Source organism: Choloepus didactylus, chromosome X (genome assembly GCF_015220235.1).
Source record: "Choloepus didactylus isolate mChoDid1 chromosome X, mChoDid1.pri, whole genome shotgun sequence".
Taxonomy (NCBI): Eukaryota; Metazoa; Chordata; class Mammalia; order Pilosa; family Megalonychidae; genus Choloepus; species Choloepus didactylus.
Window position 1 is genome coordinate 65,756,853 of NC_051334.1, and position 27,193 is coordinate 65,784,045.

Here is a 27,193-nt window from a genome sequence, read left to right on the forward strand (position 1 = left end):
ATGGGGACAGGATTTCTGTCTTTTTTGTTCACTGTTGTATCTCCAGTGCCTAGAAGAGTGCCTGGTATGTAGCAGGTGCTCAATAAATATTGTTGAATTAGTGAGTGAAAGAGTGAATGAATGTGTGTGTGTTGAGAGGGAGAGGGAGAGGGAGAGGGAGGGAGGGAAGGGGAGAGAGAGAGAGAGAGAGAGAGAGAGAGAGAGAGAGAGAGAGAGAGAGATTGAGAATGGCCCCATATTAGTACATTGATGTCAAGAGGAATTAATTTTCCCAGAAGGTCTTCTAAAACTTCCCATTTCAGCCTATCCCCCTCACCTCATTGTCTGGTTGGTTTGGTGGTATCTTATCTGGGCCAAAGGGGACATTTGCTGCAAATGCCTCTACCTACTCTGGGGCCAGCTGGTGGCTCCAGGGGACCTGGGGTTCACCCTCTTCATCAGCTCACTCAACCAATCAACAGCAATTCACAGAGTGCCTGCTAGGTACACAAAGGGCACTTAGCTAGTCTCACTGCCCTTTACACACCCAAATACATGTATCATACAAACACTCAAAGGGCTTCCCTGATTCTTCACCATCTTGGGAACATATCTATAAGTGGTGAGAGGGAAAGGAGCAAAGGTCATTCGATCCTTCTCAGCACCTGGTCTAAAGGTCTCTCCCTTTTCCACACTTCACCTGGCAGTTTCTTCAACTGGACAGTTGGGACTACTACATGGGTTTGTTGGGAAGATTAAATTAGATACACATGTAGAACACTTAGACCAGTGTCTGGCACAAAATAAATATTGGCTTGGTAAATGCTCTTATTAAAGGTACCCCTCACCTCTGTAATGAAGGAGGCCAGGCAAATATCCAACCTTGGCAAATAGGGAGACTGATACATGAGGAGCTACTATGGAGTTACAAGACTGCTTCTTGTCCTGGCTCTGTTTGATGGCTGGGTGGACAAGATGCTTCACCTCTCCCAGCCTTCATTTCCCCAACTTTAAAGTAGGAATAGTGTCATCGTGAGGATTACATGACTTCATGCCTGTGAAGATGCTTCAGAAATAATGAAATGCCAAACAAATATGAGGGATTATTATTATCTTAAAATAATTGAGCCCTTGCTATGTGACAGACACTGCACCAAATACTTTATATAGATTACCTCATTTCATTCTCACAACAACCCAGTGACCAGGTACTACTATTATTCCAGTTTCACAGATAAGGAAACTGAAGCTTAGAGGGTTTGGGTCACTTGCCCAAAACCACACAGCTGGTCAGTGGTAGAGCCAGAAATCCATGGGTCATCCTTCTTATTTCCTTCCTTACCTCTCTCAACCAGTCTTGCAGCAAGTCCCACTGATTCTATCTCCAAAATGTACGTCAAATACACCCTTCTGTCCCCAACTTCACTGACCTCATTTCTGCAATGAACTTGCAGTTGGGCTTGCCATCTCCACTTTTGCCCTCTTCCAAACCATTGTCTATATAGCTGCAAGAATTAACTTCTCAGATCACAAAGCAGACCTCATCATTCCACTCCTTCAAACACTTCCTATTGTACTTAGAATAAATAGCACTTACCATGTCCCCAGTACTGTCAAACACACTGTGAACATGTTAATTCATTTAATCCTCACAACAATACTATGGGTGATACTATTATTAATCTCATTTTTCAGAGGGCATAACTGAGGCATAAAAAGGCTAGGTAACATTCCCAAGGTCACAGATCTAAAAAGTAGCAGAGTCAGAATTTGAATCCATGCAGTCTGGTTCTAGAACCTGTGCTATTAACCAATGAACTATACTGCCTCTGAGTATAGCGATGCACACCTACCCTGGGCCTACAAGGTCCTATGTGATCTGGACCCTGCTCAGTTCTCAGCCATCTGCTCATACAACTCGTCCCTCCCCCTCTCTCCCTGTGCTCCAGTCACACTGACCTTCTTTCTATCCCTCAAGCATACCAAGCTGATTCAACCTTTGCACATGCTATTCCTGCAGCCCTCTCCAACTCCCCACAATCCTCACTCTCTTACCTTATTTTTCTTTTGTAATCCAAATGTGTCAAGAGCTTTTCCTAAATCCCAGCACAGCTGAGTCAGCTTAAATGTCACTTCCTTGGTATGCCAGGCATGCCCCTTGACAAGATGTCTCCTTATGGCAGGCAATAGGACCTCTTAAAGCCTGAACACTTCTCTCCCCCACTGCCTGGATTCCATTATTTAATACTTAATCACTTGCAGTACTGTTCTCACAAACACACACACACACACACACACACACACGCAAAACAAAAACAGCATGACAGGAAAACATTTCAAAGCGATGGGTTCCTAAGCAGAAGCTCCTCTCACCAGGTTATGGGGATGTTTGGGGATGTTTCTCATTCTCTCCTCAAGCACAGGATCCAGGAAACCTCAGAGTAGGGTAAAAGGTTATGTTCCTTGAGAATGGAATTCCTGTAGGCTCTCTTAGCACTTAGCGAAGTAAAAAGTTAGATCTGGTCTTCTGGAGTCTGAATTCAAGGCAGTGGGAGAGGTCACAACTGCCTGCCCAAGTATGTGTCCCTCTGACCTGTCAGGAAAACAATTGCTTCTCACATGGGTACGGAAGAGCACAGTTTACAAAGCCCTTTCTCACCCATTTGCTCATACGGTTCTCACAGCAGACTGGGAAAATGAGTGAGGCTATTACCCTCATTTTATAGATAAGGATTCTGAAGTTCAGAGAGGTTATGTAATTTGAGCAAGGTCACATAGCTACAGCTTCTGGCAGAGAAAGGACTCAATCACACATTTTTTCATGAAATTTCCAGAATAGATACACTCATTTGAATCAGAGTATTTGCGATCCCTATTGTAATATTTGTGTAATTTGCCTCCAGCTGTCAAATAAAAGATCTTCCCTCCCCCATCTCCTCTGCCTGTGTCATCAAAGGAATCCATTCCACCACTTAGTCTCATCATGTCATTGCCCTATCTACCCACTAAAGCTTCTAAGCTTAGCATCATTCAAGGCCCTTTCTGATAGGGCCCCAACCTACCTTGCCAGAATTAGTGGTTCCAGCCACATCAGAGCAACCATTTACTGTTTCCAGAATATACCACACCTTTCATGCCTTGATTCCTTGTCTTATGTTGTCCCCTCTGCTTGGAACATCCTCATACCTCACCTACCTTGCATACCCCAAGCCAACCCTGCCATCTGAAAGGCTTAAAAATACAGTCTAAATACCATCTCCTCTAGGAAGCCTTGCCTAATCCCCTGAACTCCTTCTCCCACCATGGAATAACTCTCACCTTCTTTGTGTTTTCTATAGCATTTGGGCTGGCTTTATTTCTCCCCTACCCAATCATAAGCTCTTTGAAGGCATAAACCACATCTTGTTTTTTACTCTCCCACATCTCAGCCTGGTAGAGTGCCTTGGACATATTAGCTGCTTAATAAATATCTGATTTCTTAAAATGACTTGTTAAAATCCGTTACAGCATTGGCACATGACAGGAAACAACCTAACTGGCCATCAATGTGGGACACAATAGAATACTATGCAGCCATATAAAGCAAGGCACCTCTACATGTACTGGTATAGAATAATCTCCAAGAAACATTTCTAATTGAAAAGAGCAAATTACAGAGCTATAAAATATGCTATCTGCATGAAGAAAAGAAAAAGTATGTATATTCATATATTTGTATGCATGTGTGTGTGTGTACATAGGTATATGCTTGTAAATGCATAAAATATCTCTACAAAAACACCTAGGAAACTGATGACAGTGACTGCCTCTGGGGAAAAGGACTAAGTGTCTGAGAACCAGGGGGAGGAGAGAGATTTACATTTCATTACATTTCCTTCCCAAGCCTTTGAATTTTGTACCATGTGTATGTAGCACTTATTCAAGATAAATAATTAATTTCTGTCACAGATCTATTATCTATTACATGGGAGAGGGAACATATTGAGTTTTTATTAAGTATTGATGTGAATTTCTTCTCATATTAGCTAGAAAAGACCCTAAGGAATGTGACATGATTTGTCAGTGATCACATTCAAATGAAGTTGTGTGTCTGAGCCAACTGGGATGGGCTCTGGCTCTGAACAAAACATGAAAATAATAACAACAAATACTTGCATAGCTCTTATCCTGTGCCAGGCACCATTCAAAGTTTTTTGTATGCATTAGCTCATTTGATCCTCACAACAACACTAAGAAATGAGTGTGTACTACTGAGTTCCTGACTTTAAAGATGAGGACAATGAGGAGTTAAGTGGGCTGCCCAAGACCACACAGACAATAAGTGGCCAGAATAAGGAATTTGGGTCCAGAGTCTGTGTTCATAATCACTGCACTATGTTGCTGACATCAATGCCTTGGATGAAAGCTAGTTGACTTTGCCTGATGCACTGCCAGCACCTAGCATTTTATAAGTGGTCAGTAAGTATGTTGGATAGATGGATGAATGGATGCATAAATGATTGGGTATGTGGATGGGTCATGGATAGGTAGGTGGATGCATGAGTGGATTGGTGGGTGGATGGAGGGCTGCATAAGAGGATGGGGTATAGATGAGTCATAGGAGGGTGGGTAAATGGATGAGTGGGTGGGTTGTGGAAAGAGTAAGGTTTTTGTAGTCAAACAGATCTGGACTAGAAATATAATAGTGCCCTTTATTTGACCCTGAGTAAGATGCTTAAACTCTCTATCCCTGTTTTCAAACTAAAACAGACTGTGAACTCTGGGACAGCAGGGAAATTTTTACTGTTTTTTTTCCCTTGTTGCATCGCCAATGGCTGGAAGAGTATCTGGCACATGGTAGTTGCTCACCGAATATTTGTTGCATGAACTTACAAACTAACAAATGAATAAAGGTAGACATTACAACCATTTTGCAGGAACTAATGCAGAGGATTGAAAATATTTAGTATAACGGGCACACAGGTGAATTTCCCTTCTTTTGCTATCTGTTAAATTTGCCTCATGAAGGCTGCAGAAGGCACACTTGACTGGAACCCAAGAGATCTGGATTCTTGTCCCAGTTCCTAAGTTGCTGTGTGGTCTTGGATCATGCACCCTCTCTCTTTTAGCCTCGGTTTTCACAATCTACAAAATGAGTGGTATTCAAAGATTTTTGGGGGTGGGGAGTTGGAAATGGGAGGAATTCAGGGTGAGCAAAACTCCTTTTCCAAAATCTTAAGCAACCATCCAACATATAAAGCAAAAACCCAGGTGCTCTGGATAAACCAGAGGTGGAACTCCCAGATTCCTGCCTAACCCTGCCCACACCCCCAGCCTGAGGCACTGCCATGGCAACCCTAGGGATCTAAGGCAAGGGTCCACAAACCTTTTCTATGAAGTTGCTGATAGTAAACATTTTAGGCTTTACAAGCCATATGTTCTCTGTCACAACTACTCAACTCACTATTGTATTGCAAAAGCAGCCATTGACAATATGTAACCAAATGTGCATGACTCTTCCCCAATAAAACTTATTTATGGACACTGAAATTTGAATTTCATTTAAATTTTCACATAAGGTTATATATTTGCATGGCAAATATGATTCTTATTTTGATTTTTTCAATCATTTAAAAAATGTAAAAACCATTCTTAGCTAGTGGGCTGGATTTGGCCTGTAGGCTGTAGTTCCTGGCCTCTGCTCTAAGGAGTTAGGCTAGATTATCCCCAAGGTCATTGCATTCAGACATTATGGCTAAGGCAGCCCTGAAACAACATGAGCATTGCGGATAATAAAGTCTGAAACTACAGACGTGGAAATTCCAGAAAATAGTTAACAGAGTAGACTGGATCTGCTCTAGGTTAGGAGACCACCTCAAAAGGGAGAAGGCTCAAGTTCTGTTCCTACCCCTCACTTCCCAAAGCTGAACAAATTTTAAAATGCTTGGTAGTTCATCTAATATCAGAGCTTCATCTGCCATCAATTCCTCCCGATCTGCCCCCTTCCTCCAAGTTCATTATCTAGATCACCAACTGTTTATTGGATATCTACAATGGAAGACTTGCCTATCATTTCAAACTCATCATAGTCCAGACCACACTCCTCATCTCCACACCCTCCTTAAATGCAATTCCTCCTTTTGCATTCCCTATCTCAGTGAAGGATGCCACCATCCACTTGGACTCACAAGGAGAGTGTGTCAGTCACTGGGAGTAAATAGGAGGATTAGGGGCACATCAAGTCTTGAAAAATCCTTCATCGGACCCATGACAGTATTTTTACTGTTGGCCATATCAGTCTGTGGCTCACAGTCAAAAGTTGAGTTCAAACCCTTAGTGTCTGTATTTCTACACTAGCAGACATACAGGTGGACTAACTGACAATGACTGCAGGTTGTCTCTCAACAACCTATTTCTCCCTTCTCCCTTAGTATCAGAATCCTTCCAGTTTTTAGCTGTGCACGTTACCACCCAGTTTAAATGACTACATTTCCCAGCTTCTCTTGCAGCTGGGAGCCGCCATGTGACTCAGTTACGACCAATGAGTTATAAGTAAAAGTATTATATAGGACTTTTGGGAAGACTTCTTAAAATGGAGGGATCAAATCCTTTCTCCTTTTGTTCTTCCTGCCTCCTAGAATATGGATGTTAATAGATATTCTGGGGCTTTATCAGCCATCTTTGAACATGAAGCAACCTCAAGAATGGAGGCCAAATGCTAGGGATAGTGGAGCAGAGAAGTCCCTGAATACTTCCTGGAGCTGCCAGGCCAGCTCAGGAATACCTACCTCCTGATTCTAATGTGAGAAAATAAAACCATGCATGTTTTAAGGATGTGTAGATCAGTCTCTGTTATTCACAGCAGAATATAATCAATTGTTAAACTGGCCATCCCATTTTGCCTATGTAGACATAGACATCAAATCAAATGTTGTGGCCTTTACAAAGGTCACACGGAATGTAGCACTAAGAAGAAACAGTCCAAGATTCCATACTCTTCTCCAAAGCAGTGGCATACCAAGGGTGGACAGTGGGACCAGATGACCCTTAGTGCAGGCAGTAAGGGAGTACACTATCTATAAAGAATTTTTTAAAAAGACAAAGTCAAAGCGTTTTTTATCACCATGCACCAGCAATTGTAAACAATGTCAGTCATAAAATATTCCTCCCTGAAAAAATCTTTTGTTGATCAAAGTTCTAAACAACTGTTGTTGTGGTCATTATTGAGTTTAAAAATATATGTGAAGCTTCAAATTAGGACCTTTCATTACTTATCCTTTAATTAACATTGTATTATATATGGAGGTTGATTTAAAAAACTAGCTAAACAGTTCACAGACTCAGATTCAGCTCAGTTCATTTCAAGAGTAAGTTTATAAAGGTTCAGAATCATTCAAGGTAGCTTTGGGTGCATTTCATGTCTGAATGCCTCTGGCACTATATGTTCCAGCATTTAAATAGTAGGTTCAAAGTAAACAATGATAGAACAGTGATTGTAAAGATGAAGAAACAATAAGAGTGACTTCAATTTGGTCATTCTGTGTGACCAACGGATGTTTTTATTTGGCTTCAAATTTAAAACAGCCAAACAGTACAAATGGCAAGAGGTAATATCTTTGTTCAGTGAGTGCACAATTTAGTTCATATATGAAATGTTACTATTTTTAAAATTGAAATAAATTTTAAAATTGAAATTTATTTTTATTTTTCATTAATTGTTTTAAAATTAAAGAACAAATCAAGAAAATCACAACCAGTACTGATTATTATTGAAAGTAATTCTGTCACATAGAGGAGAAAATATTAAAAATCATTAATTCCAGGTGTCACACGTACTGTGTATACTGCATCTCCAAATTACTAATAATATACTTCATCTTCTTTTCCAGAACCAAGAAAGCAAACAACTGGTTTATTGGAATCCACATAGAATCAACCCCCAATTAGCCCCACCAGAGGCCAGGAACCCAAAGCAGATCGTTCAGTCATTGACTTTGATATGAAATGTCATTGCCTGCATACACCCACTCTGTTAATTCTAGCTCTCATCCATCTGAGGCTCAGATGGGTGAACAGAAAGGAGAAAGGAGAATGACACAGAACATCTACAAACAACACTCCCTTATCTGGGTACAGCCCTTTCATACATATCATCTCCACCATTATTACCCCAGTCTAAGCCACCATGACCTCTTTTACTTGGGCTTTATAAGAGCCTCCTCACAGCTCCTGTACTTGCCCCACTAAAATATATTCTGTTAACATTTAAATCATATCATGGTCCTTATCTGTGCAAAACCTTCCAATGGCTCCTCATCTGACTCAAATTAAATGCCCTATAAAATTAGCCCTCTGTTTCCTCTCCGATTTCATCTTTTACCATTCTTCCACTCTATTATTCTTTACCCCAGGGCTCATGCCTCCTTGCTGTTCCTGAAACAAACTAGTTGTACTCTTTCTGGCTGTTCCTTATGCCTAGAGTTCTGTTCTCCCAAAAATCTACATGGAGGTTGTTCCTTTCCTTCACATCTCTGTTTGAATTTCCTTTAATCAGAGAGGTTCTGACCAATCTATCCTATCTAATGTATCTATCTGTCTCCTGTCCCTCTCAGTTTTCTTACCAGGTTTCATTTTCCTTCTTAATGCTTAGCACCACCTGGCATATGGCATATTCATTTGTGTAATTGTTTAGGGACCCCCTCCAAAACCCCAGAATGTAAGCTCCATGGGGGTGAGGATTTTGTTTTTGTTCACTGCTGACTCCCTAGTGCCTAGTTCAGTGCCAACTCATAGTAGATATTCTACATACATTTTTGTTATATGAATTAAGGGCCTCAATAGCACCCATGAGATAAGATATGCTATCTCCTTTTTACAGATGAGAATATTGAGGATGAAAGAGGTTTGGGGATTGGCAAGCATTCACAGGTGACAAGTATAAAAGCCAGGCCCTCAACCTCAGGGTTGTGACCATGAGACCAGCGAACTTTCTACTCTAGGCACACTGCCTAACCCAGTAAAAATTGACATGGCAGGCAGAAGCTATGAATAAATACACTGAACACTTTCCCACCTGAAGTGAACTTGCAGTTTAATACCCTTTATCTACCTAGACAGATTTCTTTCTGTAAAATCCTGAATGATGTTTTCTGTTCAAGGACCTTGATTTACATATGACACTTGAAATCAGTTGTCATAGTCAAATTTCTAAAAAGAAGTCTCACTGTTATTAAAAACTCAATCCATACTTTACATGCCTTGCAAATGGAAGAATGGGTAGCATAGACCTTTCGACTAGCCACATTATAAAATGGTGATTAGAGATGCGCTCCTTGTTTTGCCATAATGAGCCACTGGTTAAAATTTATCCAACTTTTATTTCTAGGAATGACAATCTTAGACCTGGAAGGAATTTTGGCAATCTTTAATAGCCCCATTCAACAGGCGAGAAAATTTTGGCCCAAAGCAATTCAATCAAACAGTTAGTGACAGGGCCAAGACTAGAAACCAGTTTTTCTGCCTTCCAGTTTAGAATAGAGTTTAATACTACTATCTCTTGAATTCTGGCAAGTGGCTAAATAATAATATCATCATATAATATTTACCATCTTGGTCCCTTAAAAACATTATAATGAGATTTCCCCATAAATCTTTAATTACGTAGTCTCCTCAAGGTATCTGCAACTCTCTTCTCTTCACACACACAATTGGCAAAACTTCAGATTTCTCCATTAATTTAAATTGTTGTCAATGGGCAGCTCTGGGTCCCTAAATTATAATATATTTGAAAGAGGAAGGAGATCCCACATAGACCCAGCTGTGAGAAATGCCAGGACTGGCATTTCTTTTCCCAGGGAAAGTTCATGACATTAGTTCATCCTGAATGAAATCCATTCTCAAGATCATGATTCTTTGTTCCTTTCTGCCTCTCTCAGCACCATTTGAAATGATGGTGCTTTGAAGTAGTGGGGAGGGACAGTGTCAGAGAGTCGAGATACTCAGGTGCCAGACTCAGTTTTGCTTTCAAGGCACTGTTTGGCCCTGGGCAACACTCCCTGAATTTCTGGGTCTCGCTTTCCTAGTTGGACGACAAGGACTCTCAGGCCTTTTCCTGTTTCAACATTTTCTGGTTCTACGAACCTTTGAAATAACTTTGATGTGACCACAGGGAAAGAGGGAGGTCTGGGAAGGAAGGTATCTTGAAGCCCTGGCATATAGAAATGTAAACTGAATACTTTCAAGACCCACTGACACAGAAGTCTAATGAAACCCTGAGGAAGGGAAGAGGACAGCTCCTCTGAATAGAGTCCTAACTCATGCCAGATTCCCACTTTCCTTCCAGAAGGGAGCAAAACACAGTTAAATCTCAGTTTTTGCCCAATCGCTTTGGGCTACATTCCTTCAGCTGCAGTTTGTGGACGGCAGTGCAGAAGTGTGGGCTGGCATTGCTATTAGTGCCTCCTGACCCAATCCAACTGCCCTCCAAGACCCTTTTGCCTCTGCCTCCCAGCTGTGGACAAAGACATGGTAGCCTCCCACTCCCAGAACCCTTGACCAGGATTGAGCCACCCCTGGGTAAGTCAGAGAGGCATCAGGAAACAGCCACCGCTTCCCTTCTGCAGAAAGAAGTCATTCCAAGGTCTGCAGGTGGAGAAGAAAGCACCATGGCATAAAATTAACTGTTGGAGGCTGACACTAAACACATACACACTCAAGCACATACTCCTTGGGGGGTTGGGGGACTCTTCTAACTGAATGTGGCCCAGACCCATTTGCGGATGAGGGTTTCTGCAGCTGTCTCCTCTTGACAAAGCTCCAAGTGCACACACAGGGTGACCCCAGCCCAGGCAAGGAAGGGCTGCAGGGCTCCCCCAGGTGGCTTTCCTTGAGAGTGAGTCTCTGGCCCTCATGCTCTGAGGCTGTCCAGGGGCAGAAGGCACAAGCAGCCTAGTGGGGGGGGGGGGGGGAGCGGGCATGCAACTCTCCAATGCGGCCTCTCTACAATCCCAGGCTATATGACGCCCCCCACCCCCGTTCCAGCTGGCTCACCTTAATGCGAGCCTCACTGTACCCAAACAGCCCCTCTACTAGCCCCCTTGTCTCTCTGGCCTCATAGGTGATCCCCTGGGCGCCTTGTCTCACCCCCACCCCCACCCCCATCCCATCCCAATTTCCGATGTGGGCAGGGATGTGGAAGAGAATGTGAGGCTTTCCTTGGCAGGCGGGCCAGCCGGGGCTCCTAAAATGGCCACAGCAAGCTCGCTGGTGTCTCAAGGATGGCGGCGAGGGCGGTGGGCAGAAGCAAGGGGGCTCACTGCGTGGCCGCTTATAGAGAGGGTGAGGATGGGGTTGGAGGACTGCGGCTCAAGCAGGGGAAGCTGGGGGCCGTGCACTCACCATTCCCGATCCGCCCCTTATCCACTGCATGGTGCCGGTAAAGTCCAGCTTCTCTGAGGCCCGATGGCTGGCGCGATTGTCGCGGGCTGGCTGGTCGGGCTGGGCGGGAGTGAGGAAGAGCCCAGCGCCCCCTCCGCCTCCCCTCCTCCACAGCCCTGCAGCCCAATCCCCTCCGCCCTGAACCTTGCCTTCAGTCAGGCTGTTTCATGCCAGCTAGCAGGCTCAGCCTCTCCTTCAACTGCTTCAGGGGCTTGGCCAGGAAAAGCGCAGGAGTGGGGTCCCAAAGGGCTGCCTTTGTCCCCCGCCAAGGCTTCAGAACTGGAAGAGAGGTGCAGGGAGAGAATGGGGGTGAATAACCTCAGCCCGTGAGAAGGCAGCTGCCACCGCAGCCCGGGTCCTGCCGCGCTGGAGTTGGATGCTGTTTATTGTGGGGCTCCCCAATGGTGTCGAGTCAGCGAAAAGTCCTCTCCAAAGTTGACAGAGGTGCTGGACCAACCTCTGGAATAATAAGCTCCTGCCCCAGAAGAGACATGTCAGCACATCTCTGCCTGCTCCTGCCAGCCCTCCCTTCGCATGCTTCCCTGGGATCTTCTCTCCTAGTTAGCCCTCCTGTGTTTACTCTCAGCTCTTTCATCCACATTATAGCTTTCACTTCTCAGAACAACCATGTGGAGGCAGGCATTAATATGTACATTTTACAGAAAGACAAATAAAAGAGGTAAAGGACCTGTCTAAGGTCACACAAAAAGATGGAGCCTCAACTTATCCCTCTTCAGTTTTCCAAGCTTCTTTCTGTTCATGTATGCGTGGGCACTCCATGTATCTGCCTCACACCCTCAGGAATATCAAAGGTAGCTTACTGAAGGATGAATTTTCCGTTTGCTTATTTTGCTAAGCATGAGTCAAATGTACATCAGCAAAACAGGCAAACGGAGAAACTGCCCACCTCTTCATGATAGCCTTAACTCTAGGCAATGCAACCCAGGTTGGCACCTTTCCATCTGCTGAGTGTTGACTTTGTTGGTGACATTCACACTCATTGTTATTTCATATGCTCCTCAAAATAACGCTGAAAGGTAGGCATGACAAGAAGTCTTAATTAGCCCTCTAAAACAGACATGAACACTGAAGCCCAGAGATTGAAAGACATTTGCCCATGATAGAACAGCCAAACCAGACAAGAATCCAAAGCTCCTGACCTGCAGGTCAGGCTGGGAATGAATGGAATTGCAAAAACAGAGGTTGCAATTGCAGCAAGAAGGAATTAAAATATGATATCAGAAAGAAGTACCTAAAGGTAAGCAGCATGAAGACATCACTGGCACACTACACACATGACCTATTGTTCTCTATTTCCTAGTACAACCCCCACACTTCATCTAAGTCATTGTTTAGACCAGACAGAGATGGCCAGAACTCTAAGTGGTGCCTGATCAGCACCCAATCATAGAATGTGTCAAAATAGAAACTGATTGGCCCTTGGAGAGGGATTTTTAAATCAAATGGAATTGGCCTGAGAGACCTTGAACTTCCTCCCCAGTCTGACAGTCCAGGCATGAGTGACTCCACAACATTAACACTTTCCCACCTCTGGGCCTTCACTCACATTGAGACTCCTGTATGTACCTTGCCAGCAAACCAGCCCATTGAAATTGTCATGACTCTTTAAGATATGACACTAGGTACACCATCTCTTATGGTTTATCAATTTTATTGATCTTTTCAAAGAGCAAACTTTTGGTTTTGTTGATTCTCATTATTGTTTTTTTGTTTTTATTTCATTTAATGCCACTCTAATCTTTGTTCTTTCCTTCTTTCTGCTCACTTTGGGTTTAGTTTGCTCTTCTTTTTCTAGTTCTTCGAGTTTTGAGGTTAGGTCTCTGATTTGAAGTCTTTCTTCTTTTCTTAAAAAATTAGTCTATTTTTAATGGTGGTAAAATATACATAACATGAAAATCACTTTAAGCATTTTAAGCAGACAATTTGTTGACATTGAGTACATTGACAAGACTATGTAACTTTCAGTATCATTTATTTCCAGACTATTTTCATCATCCCAAAGCAAAAGTCACAAAATATTTATTTATATTTATTTGATTTTTTGTGTTGTAACATATTGAGTGCCTTATCTTTTCTATCAGGATATATTTTTCATCTATTTTCCTTGTGGTTACCATGGGGTTAAAGTTTAACATAAAAATATGACAATTACATTTGGTTTGATAACTTGACTTCAATAGCATACAAATATACTTTTCCTATACCCCTGTGCCCAACACATTTTTTAACTTATTAATACTGATATCTTTGTACATTGTATGTCTAAAACCATAGATTTAACATTACTTTTTATGCATTTGCATTTTAACATCTGTAGGAAGTTAAGAAGTGGCGTTACATTCAAAAAGTGCACTACAATAATACTGGAATTTATAATTACCCAAAAGTTATCTTTACTGCAGCTCTTTATTTCTTTATGCCACTTTGAACAACTTTCTAGTGTCCTTTATTTTTCAGTCTAAAGAACTCCCTTTAACACTGCTTGTAGAGCAGGTCTAGTGGTGATGAATTCCCTCAGCTCTCATTTTTCTGTGAATGTCTTAATCTCCCCCTCATTTTTGAAGGCAAGTATTGCCAGATATAAAATTCTTGGTTGGCAGTTGTTTTCTTTCAGCACTTTAAGTATTTCAGCCCACTAACTTCTTGCCTCCATGATTTCTTTTTTATTACTTAAAATAGCTATTCTCTAATATTAAAATTTATTTGCAGATATTTAAATAAGAACAGCAAAAAATAAAGCTTCATTAAAAGTCAAGATTTGAATAAGCAACTTCACAAGTATTTTTGGCTTTGACCCTAGTTCTATCCCTTGACATTCTTTTCTTTCTGATGAGAAATCGGCACTCAATCAAATTGGGACTCACTTATACACATTGCTCTTCTCTTGTAGCTTTCAGAATTCTCTCCTTGTCCTTTGCATTTGATAGTGTGATCACTATACGGTGGGGTATATTTTTCTTCATGTTTATCCTGTTTGGTGTTCTCTGAGATTCTTGGATGTTCCTATTCACATCTTTTACTAAGTTTGGGAAGTTCTCTGTCATTTTTTTTGAATATTCCTTCTGCCTCTTTCTCTATTTCTTCTCCTTCTGGGACTTTTATAATGCAAATATCAGTATGCTTGATAGTGTCCCAGAGGTGTCTTAGACTATTTTCAATTTTTACAAATCTGTTTTCTTTCTGCTCCTCATACTGACTCACTTCAAGTGTCCTGTCTTTGAGTTCACAGACTCTTTCTTCGGCCATTTCCAATGTGCTGCTGAAACCCACCTGGGTATTTTTCATTTCAGTTATTGTGGTCCTCGACTCCAGTAGTTCTGTTTGTTTCCTTTTTAAAATCTCTCTCTTTACTAAGATTTCCACATTACTCATTCATTGTTTTCCTCATATCCCTTAGTTGTTTCTCTGTATATTACTTCATCTCCTTGAATATTTTTAAGATAAGTTTTTTTTTAAGGCTTGTTTGGTATGTCCACATTCTGGTAATCTTCATTGTTGTTTTCTGGATTTTTATCTTCTTCCTGTGGATGGGCCATCACTTCCTGTTTCTTTGTTTTGTACTCTTTCATTGCACATTGTTCATTTTAGTATTTTAAAATGTTAACTCTGGAATTTATTCCCTGAGATGTCGGTTTTTGGATTTTGTAACCAGCTGGTGATAAGATAGAGATTTTCTTGAACATCAGCCCTCCCATCAAGAAGGTCTACTCAAGGTGAATGCAGTGTGCAGGGTTTTCCCTGACTTTCTGGACCTCTGATTTGTCCTGAGTTTTTGCTTGTCAGTTTTTTTGGAGTTCCCTTGTTCACAGGAGTTTAGGAAGATGGTGGAGTAGGGAGCTCCAGGATTCAGCCTTTCCCACAATCCCCAAGAATAGTTACAAAAACTTGGGTTTTTTGATTGATGCATTCATTTAACAATATTACTGAGTCCCTATGTGCCAGGCATTGTGATAAATTTTGGGGATACAAGACAGATTTCCTCATGGACCTTACAATTTCCACTCCACTTGGAGTGGAAGTGACATAGTAAACAAATACATATACAAACAAGATAATTAGAGATTGTGATATGTACTCTGAAATATAAACCAATGGATGAAATAGAGAATGAGTAATGCAAGGGTATTAAGTAGTCCTGGAAAGAATTTCTGAGGAAATAACATCTGAGAAGATACTTGATGGATAAGGAGAGAGTCATATGAAGATCTGGGGGAAGAGCATTCCAAGTAGAAGGAACAACCAATACATAGGTCCTGGGACAATAATAGCATGGTGTATTTGAGAATCAGAAAGAAGGGGAGGATTTACACTGGAATTGTTGAAGGATTGAGTGGCAGGAGATGAAATCAGAGATATAGGAGCTATATCAAACTTCATGATTCATAGAAACGGGTTAATAAGTGATTAGAAATTTATTCTTTGGTGTTCTTTAAGCATAGGAGAGGTACCCATTGGTCTGAAGTGCACTCTACCCATGACTAGAGTAACAATGTGAATTCTAAAAGGATCACCTAGCCCAGGAATTATTGTTATCTGTATTAGTCATTGTCAAGTAGGAAAATAAAAAAAGTTTTGTCTTTTAAACAAAGCATTTAATACAGGAAACACATCACACAGAAAGAGCTAAGAAGCCAAACAGAGGACGGTGAGACAACCCAGTGTTTAGCAACCACAAGAAGCTGCTACCAATTATAGGGCCACATAGATAATAGGTGAAGATGTTGATATCAGAACCCCTAATCTGGTGCTGACCTACAGAAGCTAAATGTGTGTTGCTGGCAGCCTTGTAGAAGAGGGGCCACAAATTAAGGAGTTGTTCAATGGAAACTGGAGCCATGGAGGAGATACAGCAATTTCCAGAAAACACCCCCTTTAAAGCAGGGAAGGGGAAATAGCTGGGCTTCTCCCTTCCTTCTACCCACTCATCTCCCACAGGTGTCTCCCTTTGGAAAAAAATGAATCATCAAGGGAGCCTAGGAAATGTGATTTTCAAGAGGAGAGTGGAAAATGGATCTAAGAGCAAATAGGCCAGTAACCAATGGCCAGTGTTCATATAGGTGCCTAGAAACTCCTGCAGAACAAGTGTTAGTCCCAAAGGCACAGTTAGAGTCTGTTGAATCCAGAATATACCTGTTTGCCTACAAACCTGTGAGTAGCTTATTAAGGCAATATAATGTAGTAGGCAAGTGTAGAAGTTCTGGGGCCAAAACTTTATATTCAATTCTTGGTTTTGCCGCTTACTTGGGCAGATTACTTAATGCTTTGTGCTTCAACAGGTTCCTTATCTGTGAAATAAGGCTAATAAGGATGCCTGTTTCATAAGGCTGTTATGAAGATTTGGTGAATTTGTCTACAGAAAGCCCTAGCACAGGGCCCAGCAACCAATAAGGCACTCAGGACCAATAACAGAGATCTGGAAATGGGGTTTCCACAATCTGTGCCCCAGACTTCTCTCTTGTCACCCTGCGATCTCCCAGAAGCCTAATTGGTACCTAGTCTGACACCAGCTCTTGGTGGGAAAAAGCCAAATGCTGCTCTCTTTTAGGCCATGAGCAGCATGTGGAGAGAGACAGTCTTAGCTATGTCCCAAGTCTGGCACATCCCCTTTATTTGAGTCCATAGCAATTCAAGGCCCCTAGAAGCAGGCTTCTAAGGGCAGAGACACCAACTCAAGGTAGCCTTTGACTGCTGTGGCTGCAGCTTTGTGCAAAGCTGAGTAAAGAGCTGAATTCAATATTGGTGGGTGACCTGGGGCAAGTACCGCAGCTTCTCTGTGTCTCAGGTTCCCCAATCATATGAACACACTAATTATTGTTTACCTAATAGTGTTAAACAATCACTCATCCATAGACATCAGAGTTGGCGCTGAAAGTAAAGATTGTGTCCTCCAATATTCTCATTTTTCAGGTTAAAAAAATATATGCCAAGGGAATTGAAGAGACTCCAAAAGTCAAAGTTAAGTTAATGGCTGAGCTGAAATGAGAACAAAGACACTGGATCTCAACAGTGACTGGAGGGCAATGGTTAAAAAGGTAACGATTAAAAGTACACAACTACTACAATGCCAGAATTGGGGGCCTAAAACTAATATCTACAGTATAACCTGCATTGCCTTGACAAAATGATATTCAGTTCATATATAATTGCCTATTTTTATTAAGTTATTCATAAGTTCAATAAATATTTGTGCTCAACACAAAAATGAAAAGAGATATAACTTAATTTTTAAAAATGGGCTAAGGTCTTGAAAACCCTTTTGGGCAATAAATATATGCAAATAGCCAACAAGCATATGAAAAGATGTTAAACATCATCGGTCATCAAGGAAATGCAAATGAAATACACGAAGGGGGGTGATGTCATCAACATGGAAACATAAGCCATCCCCTGGAAAAATCTCCTCTCAGAATCAGCAAATAAAAGGACAAATCCCACTTGCTTGAAACTTTGAAGGATGATAGTGGAGAAGGACTCCACAAATACTGAATCAGAGAAAAACAAATAATCTCCAAGATCAGGTAGGAAATTTCCATCCTGGACCCACCAGTTCAGACCTCTCCACCTCACTAGGTCCCACACAGTTTGGTCGTTGAGCAGAGGCAGTGCAGTCCAGGTCCCTCCTGCCACTATAGAGCCACTCACAGCAGCAAGTGAGAATATATCCAGACACAGGCTCTCAGGTCCACAGAGACCAAAGGAGGAACACAAGCCACTGAGTAGTGCTCTCTGCTGTATGCAAAAGCCCCCCCCCCCAGAAGTCAGGGAGAGAGAGAGAGAGAGAGAGAGAGAGAGAGAGAGAGAGAGAGACCACAGAAGGACTTTTGGCAAAAGGTGCATGCACTCAATCCATTTCCTGTTGGCTGGACCACCTAATCACAAAATGGACTTTTTTGGATTAACCTGCCTTTCTGCATTGAACCCATCTGGTTCCCAGGGGCAGGATAACTTAACCAGAGAAGAAACCAGAGGCAGGAAAGTCTCACAGAAAAAAAAAAAAGGGGGGGGGATGAATTGCTGTAACAGCAGACAGATCCCAGAACTTAAAAGTGTAGGGAGAATGATGTTCTCAACATGGCGATATAAACAGCTACTGAAAACTTCTCTCCAGAGATTCAATGAAAAAAAGGACAATTCTGAATTGTTTGAAACTCTGGAGGAGAATATAGAATGGAGAAGGGCCCTGCAAATGCCGAATTGAAGAAAGAGAAGATATTTCAAGTATCTTCTATCCCAGACCAGCTTCTATCCCAGACCAGCCAGTCCTCTCCCCTTCCCCTCACCCAGTCTCAGTATGGGAAAGGCAGAGAATCAGCAGACAGGACCCCTCCCACCAGACACACAGACTAAAATCTCTCAGATCAGTGAGACATACCCCCACCATTTGAAGACCTGGGGGAAAGAGAAGGACATTTCAAGGCCCAAGTCAGTGAGGGACAGAGACTGAGAAAACATGGAGACTGTGTTTCTAGCCCTGGGTCTGAAAGCTTTCCTCCACCCTTGAGGAAAGTAGCAGCCAGTGGCCATTTCCTTGCCTTGGGGATGGCTGGAGTACTGGGTTAGCTGAGGGAGTACTCTGCCACAGGTGGAGCCCAACATCAAGCCAAATTTTGGCCAGCAAAGTGAGGGCATAGGAATCCTGCAGTTTCAGCTCACCTGTGTAGAGAAAGCCTGTGCTCAGAGGCAAAGCAGCGTCTGAGGATGAGTAAGTTACCAAACAGCACCATCTGCTAGACAGTCTGGAAAGAGCAAGGGAAGGTGCAAGACTATCAAGAAGAGTAAAAGGAGAGGAAAAGATAAGATATGACGTATAAAATCCAAAAGACAAAATGGTAGAAGAAAGTACTGCCCTTACCATAATAACATTAAATGTAAATGGATTAACTCCCCCCAATAAAAAGACATAGATTGGCAGAATGATTTAAAAAACAGGAATCATCTATATGCTGTTTACAAGAGACTCACTGTAGATACAAGGAAAAAATAGGTTGAAAGTGAAAGATTGGAAATATATATTTCATGTAAACAACAAGCAGAAAAGAGTGGGGGTATCTATATTAATATCAGACAAATGAGACTTCAAATATAAAACAATTAAAAGAGACCAAGAAGGACACTATATATTAATGAAAGGGACAATTCATCAAGAGGATATAACAATCATGAATATTTATGCACCATACCAGAATGCCCTAAAATACATGAGGCACACACCGACAACACTGAAGGGAGAAGTAGACAACTCTACAGTAACGGTTGGAGACTTCAGTACACCGCTCTCATCAATGGATAGAACATCTAGACAGAAGATCAATATGAAAATGGAGATGTGGAATTGTATGATAAATGAACTAGACTTGGCAGACATTTATAGAACACTAAACCCCACAACAGCAGGATACACACTTTTCTCAAGTGCTCATGGATCATTCTCCAGGATAGACCATATGTTGGGCCACAAAGCAAGTCTCAGAAAATTTATAAATATTTATATTATAAAAAACACTTTGTCAGATCATAATGGTATGAAGTTGGAAATTAATAACAGGCAGAAGATTGTAAAATTCACAAATATATGGAGACTAAACAACACACTCTTAGAAAACCAGTGGGTAAAGGAAGACATTACAAGAGAAATTAGTAAATACCTCAAGGAAAATGACAATGAAAACACAACATATCAAAACTAATGGGATGCAGCACAGGTGGTGCTGAGAGGGAAATTTATTGCCTAAAATGCCTGTAATTAGAAAAAGAAGAAAGAGCAAAAAGTGAGAAATTAATTGTTCACCTGGAGGAACTAGAGAAATAACAGCAAACTCCAAAGAAAATGGAAGAGCTGGTTCTTTGAGAAAATCAATATAATCGATGGTCCATTAGCAGAGAAAAAAAAAAAAAAAAGAGGATGCAAATAAATAAAATGAGAAATGGGAAAGGGACAATAACCACTGACCCTGCAGAAATAAAGGAGATAATGAGAGGACACAATGGGCAACTTTATGCTAATAAACTAGACAACTTAGATGAAATAGACAACTTCCTAGAAAAGCATGAACAACCAACATTGTCCTGAGAATAAATAGATAACCTCAACAAACCAATCACAAGTAAAGAGATTGAGTCAGTCATCAAAAAGTTTCCAAAACCAGATGGCTTCACATGTGAATTCTACCAAGCATTCAAGAAAAAATTAGCACCAATCCTGCTCAAACTCTTCAAAAAAATTGAGGAGGAGGGAGAGCTACCTAACTCATTCTATGAAGCCATCATCCAAAGCCAAACAAAGATACTATAAGAAAAGAAAATTATAGACCAATCTTTTAATGAATGTAGATGAAAAATCCTCAACAAAATTCTTACAAATCAAATCCAGCAACACAATAAAAATTATACACCATGACCAAATGGGATTTATTCCAGGTAGGAATACAAGAAAATCAACTAATGTAATACATCACATCAATAAATCAAAGTGGACAAAAACACCTGATCATCTCAATTGATGCAGAAATGGCATTTGACAAAATTCAACATCCTTTCTTGATGAAAACACTCAAAAGGATAGGAATAGAAGGGACCTTTCTCAATATGATAAAGGCAATATATGAAAAACCCACAATTAACATACTCAGGAAATACTGAAAGCTTTACCTCTAAGATCAGGAACAAGACAAGGATGCTACTGTCATCATTGTTATTCAACTTTGTGCTGGAATTTCTACCTAGAGGAATTCAGCAAGAAAAAGAGATAAGAGGCATCCAAATTGGAGAGGAAGAAGTAAAACTCTCACTTTTTGCACATGAAATAATCTTATATGTAGAAAATCCTGAAAAATCTACAGCAAAGCTACTAGAGCTGATAAATGAATACAGGGAAGTGGCAGGATACAAGATCAACATAAAAAAATCAGTAGTGTTTCTAAACACTAGTAATGAACTATATGAGGAGGAAATCAAGAACAATTCCATTTATAATAGAAACCAAAAGAATCAAATATTTAGGAATAAACTTAACCAAGGCCAAAAAAGACCTATACACTACTACAAGAAATTGCTAAAAGAAATCACAGGAGACCTAAATAAATGAAAGGGCATTCCATGTCCATGGGTTAGAAGACTAATTTAGAGTTAAGAAATCAATTATACCTTTATACCTAAATTGATTTATATATTCATTGCAATAACAATTAAAATCCCAACAACTTACTTTGCAGAAATAGAAAAGTCAATAACTAAATTTATTTGGAAGGGCAGTGTGCCCCAAATAGCCAAAAACTCCTTGAGAAAGAGGAATGAATTGGGACATATTTAAAGCCACAGTGGTCAAAACAGCATGGTACTGACATAAAGATAGATATATTTACCAATGGAATCAAATTGAGTGTTCAGAAATAGACCCTCTCATCTATGGAATATTGATCTTTGATAAGGTGGTCAAGCCAATGCAAATGGAAAAGAGAAGCTTCTTCAATAAATGGTTTGGAGAACTGGATATCCATATCCAAAATAAAGAAAGAAGACTCTTATTTCATGCCTTATACAAAAATTAACTCAAAATGGACCAAAGGCCTGAACATTAGAGCTAAGACCATAAAACCTTTAGAAGAAAATATTGGGAAATACTTTAAAGCTCTTGTGATAGGAGGTGGTTTGTAGACCTTACACCCAAAGCATGAGCAGTGAAAGAAAAAATAGATAAATGGGATTTCCTAGAAATTGAATACTTTTGTCCATCAAATGGCTTTGTCAGAAAAGTAAAATGGCAGCCTACCCAATGGGAGACAATATTTGGAAACCACATATCAGATAAGGTTTTAATATCTAGAATATATAAAGAGGTTCTACCATTCAACCACAAAAAGACAAACAACCCAATTATACAATGGTCAAAAGACATGGACAGACACTATTCTGAAGAGGAAATACAAATGGCTCAAATACATATGAAAAGATGCTCAACTTCACTGGCTATTAGGGAAATTCAAATAAAAAACACAATGAAATATCATCTCACACTTACTAGAATGGCCATTATAAAAAAAAAAACAGAAAATTACAAGTGCTGGAGATGTGGAAAAAGAGGCACACTTATTCACTGTTCATGGGAATGTAGAATGGTGCAACCACTCTGGAAGGCAATTCAGCAGTTCCTCAGGAAGCTAACTATAGAATTGCCATATGATCCAGCAATCTCATTTCTAGGGATATATGCAGAGGAAATGAAGGCAAGGACACAAATGGACATTTGCACACCAATGTTTATAGCTGCATTATTCACAGTTTCCAAGAGTTGGAAATAGCCCAAATATCCATCAACAGAGGAGTGGATAAACAAACTCTGGTGTAAAAATACAATGGAATATTACACAGCTGCAAGACAGAATAAAGTCATGAAGCATTTAACAACATGAATGAACTTGGAGGACTTTCTTTTGAGAAAAATTAGCCAGAAACAAAAGGACAGATACTGTATGGTCTCACTAAATATGAACTGACATTAATGAGTGAATTTTGATAGTTAAAGTTGAGAACACAGGTTATCAGGAGATAGAAAGGTTGAGATGGGGCATTTGATGCTGAAGGACTATAGAATGTTCAACAGGATTGATTGTATAGATCCAGAAATGCATAGCACAATACTGCATGATGGTAGCACAATATTAAGTACACTGAACAAAGATGACTGTGAGTACGGTTGAATGAGATAAGCTAGGGGAATGTGGGACACCAGAAATAAAGATAGAAGATCAAGATTGGGACTGTATAACTTAGTGAAACATAGCATGGTCAATGATGATTAAATGTACAAATATAAGAATGTTTTTACATGCAGGAGAACAAGTCAATGTCAACTTTGCAAGAAGTTGAGAATGAGATGGCTGTTAGGTCTGGAACCTTTCAAGAATCCACACAACGCAGTGAGTCATGGTTTAAGTAGAGAGTTTAAGGTTTATTAGAGGAAGAAAGCAGAAGAAAGCAGGTGGCAGCCAGCAGAAAAGAAAGAAAGGAAAAATGGCTCCAGCTCTCTGAGAGCAGCATTTTTTAAAGGAAAAACCCATGTTGGGTGTTGGGGGGGGAAGGGTCCTGCTGAGTGTGTTCTGTGCCTCGATTGGGTGAGTGCCTATCAATTTCTAGGCTGATAGGTTGTTAGGATTTTGGCCCATTATTCTTAGAAAAGCAGCTGTGTTATCTATCTAGGGAGAGCAGGCCTTTTTGGTTGTTCATCTTATAGACATATCTGATCTTGCTTTTACCCACCTTTTGGGGTTGGGGCACCACTGTGGCTGGAACAGCCTTGAACAGCCTTCATTCTTTAGTTTATGGGGTGCCTATTTTCTGTGAGATAAGCTGTGGGGGCCTCTGGGTTAGAAACTCCTTCTACATGTTAGTTTCTTTCTTTCTGGGATCTGACATTCCTGCCTTTTATTTTTAATAAAAAATTGGTATGGGTTTGGGTTGAGTTTGGGTTAACACTTTAACTTAGCTCAAAGCAACTTTTGAAGGGAATAGGGACATCACACTCATCTTTTAGCTACTTCTGGCTGGGTTTGGACAGAGTTGGGGAAGAGTTGCTTTGAACTAAGTTTTAGCATTGTTAGATTGATGTTTGGATATCTTCTGCTGGAATTCGCTGGTAGTGAGGCTTTTGCTGTGGCAGGAGCAGATTTTCAATTTTTCTTTGTAGCAGTAGTATGTTTTTGGAGTTTTGCTGGTTAGTCATGGCTGCTATTGACCTACTGATAAATTTAATTAGTCATTGTAAGAGGCAAGGCGCAAAAAGGAAAATTAATATAAGGATAATTACTGGCCCCGTAAGGGGGAGTAGAATAGCTTGTAGAGGCATGGAGAAGAATGAAAGAAAATTTTGAGAGAAAGTTTTATTGAATATTGCATAGAAAAGAATGAAAGAAAATTTGAAAGTTTTATTGAATGTTTTTTACTTAGACTTACTCAGCAATTAAATTTCTCGTTTTTATGAGACTTTTTTTATTTTTAAGAAATCGTATCTTGTGAGCATTTTCTATAAATGGGTAAGTGGGTGGAGGTTTTTTCTTGTAACTGCTTTTTGCTGAACGAGGGTGAATAGGTTCTTATATTAATCTGGAAGATGCTCTGGACATAAACTTATACATATAATACAGGCAACAATTAACACAAACAAGTGACAAGCAGAATAAAAACTATGGTAATAAGGGCTATTTTCTATTTTATGGTAAATTTTTTACCCACTTAGAAAATGCATTTAGTTTACTATAATTTTAACATTATTATTTTGCATATGATTTAATATCTAAGAGACATTGCTATATTTATTTGGTATATATGTGTAGCACTGAATGCTAATGAATGCTCAAGTTTTTCCTGAGCTGCATTGGGTGTTAAGTTTACAATACCATACATGCTGTCCCCTCATAAGAGCAGGCCTTAGTGTTAATTATGTTTTTAGGTTTCAACCACATCACACTGGCAGTCACAGTTCTGGTAGGTAACTTCTTTGTACAATTGTAGCGCAGCATCGTTTGTCCTTTGGGAAACAGGATGGTGGGCTCCAGGGTTCCATTGGGCTGTTCCACAGCACCCTCTGGCACCATGCAGCAGAGCTAGCCTGGAGAAAATGTTCACTGAAAAGTTTAAGTGACTGAGTCTTTTCTGGCAGGCAGAGGCAAAGGTGTCTGTAGTAAAAGGTGTTTTAAGTAACAGCATGTGTCCATTTACTTCTGGAGCACATCCATGTGATGTAGTTGACACCCTTATAGCTTTAGGGACCACAGAAATGGGTCTCACCAATAACTCTGATGGGGAGAGAGCATGCAGGCACAGTACTAGGAGCTTGGTTTAAACATGCAAGCACTTCAATTAAAATAAAGGTCTAATTTTTCTTTACATTTTTACTAGGGTTATGTTAGATAATGAGTAGAACATAATTTATATACTTGCCTTGCTTCTTTTTAAAAGTGTTTCTTTGCTGTGGTTGAATATGAAGCTTTGAATTGTAGCTAACTGCAAGCACTGTTAGAGAAACATCGGAGTAAAACAGTGTAACTTACAAGGAAATTTGGCTGTTTTTGTGACAGATAACACTTTAAAAATAACTGAAATTATAACTAGCAGTACTACATTGTTGTTTGATGTTATGCACATCAGTAACCAAAAGAAGGTTAGAAGTTTCTGACTTTTATAACATTGTCTAAACATTTCTTCTGCAACTTATAACATGTGAATTTAATCATTTTTTTAGTAGTTTATTTATTTATTTATTTTTCCAAGGTGAAAGAACAAATTCTTTGTAACTGTTGGGAATAAAAAGATATTCTTTAGAATTTCACCTTGAGAAAGTAAAATGTTAAACGTTATTAGGTTTGAAGCAGTATTTATTTATTTATTTATTTATTTTTCATTAAAGTTAAGGAAAAGACTTAGCTCTTTTAAAAGTGAGAAGACAATATTTTTAAACAACCAAGGACACGATAAAGTTAATATAGAGTGCAATAAGTTATTTTGATAGAACAGACTTTTTGCCTTTTACATTGATTATTGAGGAAAACATTTTATAACATTTTACTAAAAAATATACATTTAAACTTGTTAGAATATTGCTAAATAATTAAAACACTTTAGTTAATGCATCTTGAAATAGTAATAAACAATTTTTGGCAAGGATTAATGGAATGTATAGGTGTTACATTGTTTTTCTTAAAAAAATGCACAGAATGATTTAACTTTGCATGAATTTTGAAATTCATGAAAGTATTTTTTTCTTAGTTTTGTTAAATTTTTATAGCATATTGGCTTTATGAATATATTGATTACTATATTGCTGAACAAGGGTGCAGTTATGAATAAGCTTTATAATTTTGTATAACAACTATTAAATTAGAGTATTTGAGAGGGTTTTGCTATTTGCCATTTTATGGCTGCCTTTTATGCCCACCTATTTTATGTGCTTTAAGGTAGCTTCCTTGGTAGGTTTGGGACATATTAGGAGGATATGGGTTAAAGCGTTTGCTTTGTGATTACAAGGAGAAGTTTTTCTAATTTAATTAATTACTTGGCAAAGTATTTTCTTCTTATTATTTTTTTATGTAGTGTGTTAATACTGTTAAATAGTTGAGGTTTGATGACAAGTTGAAGTGAAGATATTAAGTTTTCTTTATATATTCCAGGTTTATTACAGTGATTTCTAAGTAATTGATGGATATATTTATTTGAGGCATGGATAGCTTAGAAGACAAATAATATTTGTATACATTTACAAAGTTTTATTTAATATAAAATGAGTAAACATAGTTTTACTTACTGGCTAAACAAGGCTGTTAAAGGGACTTTGTGCTAGTGTTACAGGTTTGTTTGTTACACTTTAAACCTATGGTTTCTATTAGAAAAGGCCTGAGTCTTATCAGGTTATTGTTTAGCCAGTTTGGGTTTCATTAAGTAATCTCCCATTCAAATAAGAGTATAGGGATAGACAATAATTTAAAAATAAAGAGTGCTTAATACAAGAATTTAAACAGTTAAGGACATAATAATGTTAACATAAAGTGCAAGAAGTTATTTTGATAAAAGAGACTTTTTGCATCCTACCCTGATTACTTAGAAAAACACTTCTACAACCTTTTATTAAGAAATAACACCTCAATAATTTAAGGAAACTTTTTTCTTAATAAAAGCAGCAGGATACCTTAATGTGAGGAGCTTGCAGTATGGTGAGGAATGTTTATATTTTGTGAATTATTAGGCACATACCCACAACATTGAATATTAATTACTGCTTTGGGTGGTG

The 27,193-nt window shown here is 39.6% G+C and overlaps 1 protein-coding gene across 3 annotated transcripts in view; it reads right to left on the reverse strand.

Moving 5' to 3' along the window:
* ARHGEF9 (Cdc42 guanine nucleotide exchange factor 9) overlaps window positions 1-27,193 on the reverse strand; it is a 350,651-nt gene that overhangs the window by 172,751 nt on the left and 150,707 nt on the right. Inside the window, exon 1 of one of the 3 annotated variants that reach the window (XM_037821290.1) lies at window positions 11,356-11,465. The exons of 1 other annotated variant lie outside the window; for it this stretch is intronic. In XM_037821290.1, coding sequence (XP_037677218.1) covers window positions 11,356-11,385 — 30 coding nt within the window. In that variant the 5' untranslated portion in view covers window positions 11,386-11,465. Of the gene's footprint in view, window positions 1-11,355; window positions 11,466-27,193 lie in introns of those variants that run through there. One more of the 3 variants, XM_037821283.1, reaches the window with a different exon arrangement.